Raw genomic sequence first — 7,080 nt, 5'->3', positions numbered from 1 at the left:
TTTTTGGGTTTTTCTCCGGTACCGGGAACCGAACTCACGACCTTGCGCTTGCCAGGCAGGCGCTTTTGCCGCTGAGCTAAATCCCCAGCCCCCAACACAGTCACTATTTTTCCAGTTTTATATATTCACTAAAAGTATGTACTTGCTTCACTCTGATATGCCAAATCAAATCAATTTGTTATAATTTTTTTTGTCTCCAGAAAGCTATTAAGGAACCAGAGAGCTTAGCAGAAAGCACAGATTAATCCAACATAAAAGAAAAAGTGATTTGCATTCAAATGAGAACCATGAAAATGTCTCTATTCCACCTTGTCCTGGTTCAGATCCTACATTTGACATTCCTCAATGGGTCATTTAAGCCTCAGTTCTCAAATCTTTAAAACAGGGACTCACAGATGATCATAGGAGATAGAGAAGAAGGTTTACCCTGGCACCCAGCCATAAGCCTGGCACCAAGTAGGCACAAGGTTCAGTGCCAGCTGCCTTCCCATCTCTGCCACCAACCACAAGTCCCTTGCATCCCAGAGGGCTCCTTACTTCACTTGCTGCTAAGGTCCCAGTACCAGACCTGGAGGATGGAGAAAATAATAACGCCCAGTGTGTCAGACACTGAGCGGGGTCTGATCGGCATCACAGAAACCCCTTGGGCAACCTGGAAATGAGTTTCCTTTGGGGAATGAAACGGTACAGAAATCTCAAGGAGAAAAACACACCAGGAGGCAAATCTTACTCCACACCTCAAGGGTCTTACAATGGTGTTTAAAGGACTTACAGGTGAGTCAGGTCACGGAGCCCACGAAAGGCATTTCTTGAAATGGTTTCTATCTTGTTTCCTTCAATGAACCTAAGGAAAAGAGTAGTACAAATCCAGTGAGTTTCCTCTACTTAATATCTCTAAGCAATGATACGGGCACCCAAACCAGGAAGAATTACAAAATCTCTGGAGATGGAGTTGGCTACACCAAGTATATGCGGGTGCAGCGTGTGCACCGGGACGCATGCATGTGAGCGTGTCCCACGCTCCTTCCAGAGGCAGCATGGAAGCCTTCAAATTCAAGGTGGCAGCGTGGGGAAAACACCTAGGGGCAGCGGTGAGAGGAACGCACTGTACAAGGCCAAAACTTCTCCCAGCTCTGCAGGCCTGGAGAGCATCCAGACACTCTCCCTACACAGCTCCTCTCACACTTCCCAGCGCCTGGCTATTCATACTTTTGTTAATGTCCTGCTCCCTCCAGGGAAGGCCATTGTTGCACACTTCTGAGGGAGGGTCCCATTAAGCTTGGCCTCCAGTGACCTTGAGCTCATTATGTCCCACACAGTCTAATCTTGAAGCAAATGGGGGACCAGGCAGGGGTTCTCTCACTACCCTTGTGCCTCCAGGAAGTGGGACATATAATAAAGTTGACAGGGGCTGACTCTTTCTCTGGGCTAAAATGGCACCGGGCTTGCACACAGGATGTTGCAACAGCAACACGGGCATGCTTTAAACTCTTCGTGAGAAAGATATGATGGGAATGCTCTGTGGCTCCTGTAGGGCCACAGAGAGCTCAGTGTTCGCAGGCAGCACGGAGGTGCATCAGATGCGAGGGGGCTTTGGGTGAGATTGTCCAAGGACACCACCATGAATGATCCATCTGGTTCTTGGTTCCTGCACAGAGAACTTTCTAGTGCCTGTTCCTAAAAGATCCGGTATCTCTTTAGTACGTAAGGCTTCAGCATGAATTGTTTCACTTCCCTCCCCACTAACCTAAGCAGGAAGATGAACTGCCCATCCGAGAAAACTCAGAGCCTTACTTCTGCTGCCTCCATCTCTCTTCGTGTGCTTTGACAGAGCCTAGCTGGGTCTGCCCTCTCCCCATCTTACGTCTACCGTCAGAGCACTGGATTCCTAGCATGCGCACCTTATGCCTACTCTGGAGGAAAGTCCTGCGGCATTGCTCCCCATGACCCAAAATCAGCAGAGAGCCTTCTTAAACCAGGATGTGTCTAGAATTCCAATAGTTACCTGTTGGCCTCAGATAAGAAAGTGGAGATGGGGCTTTAAAGATCCCACTGACTGCTGAGTAAGGAAATCCCATCTGATAGGAGGATTGACATTATTGCAAATTCACAAATACAGAGATATAAGAAGTTAAGGGGGAAAAGATATGAAAGCAAGTGAGCAAAGGCAAAAATCAGAATGAGGACAAAGCTCATCCTTAGAAAGTTGTGGATCTGAAGAAGGAGAAATCTTTTGTATTTCTTTAGGGGGGTTAAGGAGGAAGGAAAATACAATTACACTCGCAGCGGGACTTGCAGGAGAGGCTGCAAGCAGGGTTGTGGGACAGCTGGTAAAAGCGTACAGTTGTGTCCCAAAGAGGGAAACTTTGTTTAAAAATAAGTAGCCCTCAGAACCCTTCGGGCTCTATTTCTGGCTGATCAGCAAATCCATGCCTAGTTATGAGAGGTAAAAATATCCAACGCAGTTTCCAATTGTGCTTACTACACGACAAATTAAATGTCAGCAGAGAATGAATGAGTATTTTTCCTTCTTTGTCTCCAGCCTCCTCCTGCTCCCGCGTGTTTACCAGTGAGTGCACCATCAAAGGTGAGGGTTGAAGAGAGAAAGGGGCTTTCGGGCTGGGGATTTAGCTCAGCGGCAAAAAGCGCCTGCCTGGCAAGCGCAAGGTCATGAGTTCGGTTCCCGGTACTGGAGAAAAAACAAAACAAAACAAAAAAAAAAAGAGAAAGGGGCTTTCTCCACCCCTGAGAGCCCCAGAGATGCTGTCCCGGGCAGGTTGGCATCCAGCAACTCCACTGAGATGCCCAGGGCTCAGCACACAGACAAATCTTAACACTTACAGGTATTCAAGATGAAAAAGGCCAGCAAACGCATCATCCCGGATCACCGTGAATGAGTTAGAATTCAGCAATCTGAAAAGAAGACAGGGTTCAATGTACAGGTGTAGAGCCTGAGCTACACGGAGGTTTCTTTTGCAATGTCCTGATCTGTGGTCAAACAGAGAGTGAGCCCAAGAGCAACCCTCTAGGCCCCAACCTGATTCTCACAGGCTGCAGATAGGGACAGTGATAAGTAGACTCCTTTTAAAGGATTTTTTTCTGGTCATCTCTGACACTCCATCCCCTTATCCCCTGGGGTCTCAGTCAGTATGAGCTGATAACTCTTGTTTGAAAACATTCTGTTGCCAAGCACAACAAAACAGCCAGTGCGGGCTTTCTGATGCACACCCAATCATGGAATTAGAGACTGAAAAGAATCTGATCTAATATGATTTTTAGAGAATTTGAGCCCAGAGAAGTTAAACTGATTTGACCAAAGTCACACAGAACAGAAAAATTATTTCCTACCACATATACATTTCCATGAGAAATAATTTTTAAAGGTTTAAGAAATTTTCAAAAGATTCTATCACTACCAATTTTCTTTTTTTCTTTTCTTTTCTTTCTTTCTTTTTTTTTTTTCTTTTTGTCTTTTTGAGACAGGGTCTCACTATGCAGTTCAGGCTGGCCTTGAGCTCACTTGCAGCCCAGGCTGGCCTGAAACTCTTAACAATCCTCCTGCCTCAGCCTCCCAAGTGCTGGGATTACAGGTATGTGCCACCACACCTGGCAATTTTCTGTTTAAATCACTACTTAAATCCTTTCAGTAGAAGTCTATGCTATCTATATAGTAACCACTTTATTTGACAAAAGAATATCTAAAATTGTGTTTCTAGTCCTACCATTATATAGAAAATTTATTGGCACATCATTGCAATTCTAAGAGGTTTCAGATTTTTAAATGGTCAGTATAATGTTAAAAGTAAGCATATAGGGGTTGGGGATTTAGCTCAGTGGCAAAGCGCCTGCCTGGCAAGCTCAAGGTCATGAGTTCGGTTCCTGGTACTGGAGAAAGACCAAAAAAAACCCAAAAAACCAAAAAGTAAGCATATAATACTTCAAGAACAACAGCATCAACTTTAAGTTTATTTAGCTGAGTGGTGGTCTTTGTTTTTCTCTATATTTTTCTGTTACAGTTAAATTACAGTCTGAACTCCAAATTAAGAAAACAATAGGTAGCTGGGCGAGGTAGCACACGCCTGTAATCCCAGCACTCAGGAGGCTGAGACAGGAGGATTGCTAGGAGTTCGAGACCAGTCTGGGCTACAAAATGAGCTCAAGGCCAATTTGAACTGCATAGAGAGACCCTGTCTCAATTAAAAAAAAAGAAAAAAAAAACAAGAGGTAGAGAATGCACTCTGTACTTACGACTTCGCTGGTCAAGGATTTGTTTCTGCAAAGTGCTTTTTGGACTTTTCTGCCTAGTATCAAACATTAACGGACTTGGGTTACAGGGTACTTGGGTACCCACCATGGTGACCCGGGCACGGCTCACTTAGAAGAGCTGTGTGAGTTTCCAACCAGGGTGAGAATCCTGGCACTGTGATTTGAGGCAAGGTAATTAACTCCTCTGAGCCTCAGTTTCCTCATCTGTCAAATAGGAAAATACAAATATCCTCTTCAAAGGGAAAATACACTGATGAGATAAAATTATGCATGTAAGTGCGCAATGCGTTGCCTGACTCTAAGTACTCCGTAAACCAGAAATGCTCTTATTTTCAGAGTAATGTTAAGATTTTAAAATGTGAGTTTCTTTTAAAGTGAGAGGTTTGGGGAGCAGTTCACTGACATGAAGCTCTGGCCACGATCCATGCAAATATCACCCCAGTTACTGCATCTGGGAGTTGGGAATCTACAGTGAAGCCCTCAGGGAAAGCATGTACCCAGGTCAGGCAAGGAACTGGAGTGAGGGGTCTTAGTCCTTTGCTGAGGACACCCGAGGGTCCCTATTTGCTCAGGGAGCTGTGTGTTTTAGGAAGGCTGATACCAAGGAGATAGAGACCGCCCCACAAGGACTCCCACCTCTCAGAGAAAATGCCCATACTCACAGCAGCTGCAGAGAAGGCAGATGGGAAAACATTCGGTCCTTGATTTCCGAAAACGTTCCATTGACAAGGCTCCTACAGGCAAGAGAGCGACGGATCAAGGCCTAGGCCTCTTTCAGGAAGTACGAGGCCGGTAGGTGACGGCTTCCCTCATCCTGCACTCCCAGCTCTTCCTCCCTTGCTGGTGGTGGTGGGGTAGGGATACACACAGCTGGCCCCATCTTCCCAGGGGGAGGAATGACAAGGAGCGAGCCAAGCTCCATGCACCTGATCTACAGGAAAACTGGTCTGGACAACAGAGGGACCTGTACCGTTGTCTGGCTCCTTCCAGACATGAGCTCAGGCAGCTTACATCAATCCCCTCCCTCCTTCGCTTAACTACAGGAGGCCCCCGGCTGAAAAGGGATAAGTACTTCACCTCTGCCCAAGATTCTGTTTGTGCAGACACAGAGTTAATGTTGGCGGACGAAACTCTGGGGTTGGATTAAGCATTCCCCTTGGGAGCACATCTCTGAAAGACACTCTGAGCACTTCTGATTAAATGCACCGTGAAAGCCTTGGGGGAAAACTCAGAGACACTTCTACTTGGCTGTGCGGTGGGAAGCAGTGCCATCTGCCAGATAAAAGCGGTCAGCCTGGGGGCCAGAGGCTTGGCTGTGTTTCTGCCCCGGGGCTCCCTACCCTTTCTGGCCACAGCAGGGCCTGGATACATTATTTCCGTTAACGTGCAGATTGATTAAGCAGCTTCTGCTCTAAAGGGTGTAACAAGGGGAATCCTAATTTCTGGAAACCCTCATGCCACCTGAGTCTCCAACAGTAAGAGGCAAACAGGCCCCTCTGTCCCCCTCCACCCACCCCACCAGCCAGACTCTCCTTTCTATAAATGCAAACAGGACCCTCTCCCCTGGGTCCCAGGCCCCTGGCTTGCCCAGGATGGGAGACAGGGACTGCCCTGTGTGAGAAAGTACAAGCAGCGGGACTCCCTCCGCCACAACACAGTGGGCATCCCAGTGCCTCTGCCAGGAACAAGGGAGCCCACCTGGCAGGACTCATGTCCAGGCAGTAAAGGGGTGGCCCAACAGCCCCTTCCACGGCCACTTTGCCACTAGCCATGTGGCCTGAGTGGCCGGGTGAGGCCAAGCTGAAAGCACCCCTCAGCAGGTGGAGAGCAAGGTGAAGCCCTCTCTGATCAGTTAAGTTACTCCAGTGCCAAAAAAGCAACCAACATCATGCCAGGTGGGGAAAGGAGACAAGAAGCCCTCTTGAACTCAGGGCAAGAGGTCAGGCTGACTTCCTGCACCTGGCACGCAGCGGGGCTCCCTACATGCCTCAAATCTCTGCCAAGCCCACTGTGCCTGCCTCTTCCAGGCCACGTGGGACGACCCTCCACTTCCAGAGGCTGCATGCCTCCCAGGCTTTCCCAGCCTGCAGTGTGGAGAGGTCGGGAGGTGGCCACGGTGCCAGCCTCACCCCACAGACAGGAGGGCAGTAAGGCCTCACCATCTGCGGTTGCAATCAAGCGGGTCGTGTCCAGCGGCTCCCACCGTGCCCCTGCACAGTCACCCACCCCACAGACACAGTGCCTCTCAAACTTCAACGCACGCCGGAGTCACCCAGCGACGCCAGGGGCGGGCCCTCAGGGTCCAGAGCCCCTACCTCACCCTGGGCCCCGATTCTGCACTGGCACCAATGCCCAGGGTGGGTCTGACGTAGGTGGCCCGTGGGCCACACTTTGAGAAACACTGTCACAGGGACCTGGGTCCCTCTGTCCTCCCCAGGGGCCAGGCTTCACCCACGTCCCGTAGCGCGCCCCCACCCCAACGCAAAGCGAGGGACCCGGGACGTGGTCAGGGGTGCTGCCCCAGTGCTACAGGCAACTCCCAGGCAGCGGGCGGGCGCGGGGTGGGGCGGGGCGGGGCGGGGGCTGGAGGGGTCCCACTCACAGGGAGCTGATGTCGCCCGGCACGATCCTGGGCACCCAGGAGGAGCCCACGCAGATGATGGACTCCTTGGTACAGCTGCAAGTGGCGGGGCAGCGCGCCAGCCGCCTCACCTGCGCGCTCCGCGGGACCAGGCAAGCGGCGCCCAGCAGGAGCAGCAGCCCCAGCGCCCCACCGCCGCCTCTCCGCAGCGCCATGCCGGGTCCCCGGTCCCC

General features: G+C 50.1%; 1 protein-coding gene across 1 annotated transcript in view; it reads right to left on the bottom strand.

Moving 5' to 3' along the window:
- The window catches only part of Lgi2 (leucine-rich repeat LGI family, member 2), a gene marked incomplete at its 5' end in the record, with an annotated part of 31,246 nt that extends 24,166 nt beyond the window's left edge, over positions 1-7,080 (bottom strand). The window contains 4 exon segments of the mRNA XM_005402459.2: positions 773-844; positions 2,842-2,913; positions 4,929-5,000; positions 6,869-7,080. Coding sequence (XP_005402516.1) covers positions 773-844; positions 2,842-2,913; positions 4,929-5,000; positions 6,869-7,062 — 410 coding nt within the window.

The sequence above is a fragment of the Chinchilla lanigera genome, unplaced genomic scaffold (assembly GCF_000276665.1).
Source record: "Chinchilla lanigera isolate Chin_1 unplaced genomic scaffold, ChiLan1.0 scaffold00079, whole genome shotgun sequence".
Taxonomy (NCBI): Eukaryota; Metazoa; Chordata; class Mammalia; order Rodentia; family Chinchillidae; genus Chinchilla; species Chinchilla lanigera.
This window is presented reverse-complemented; position numbering and strand designations above follow the sequence as displayed.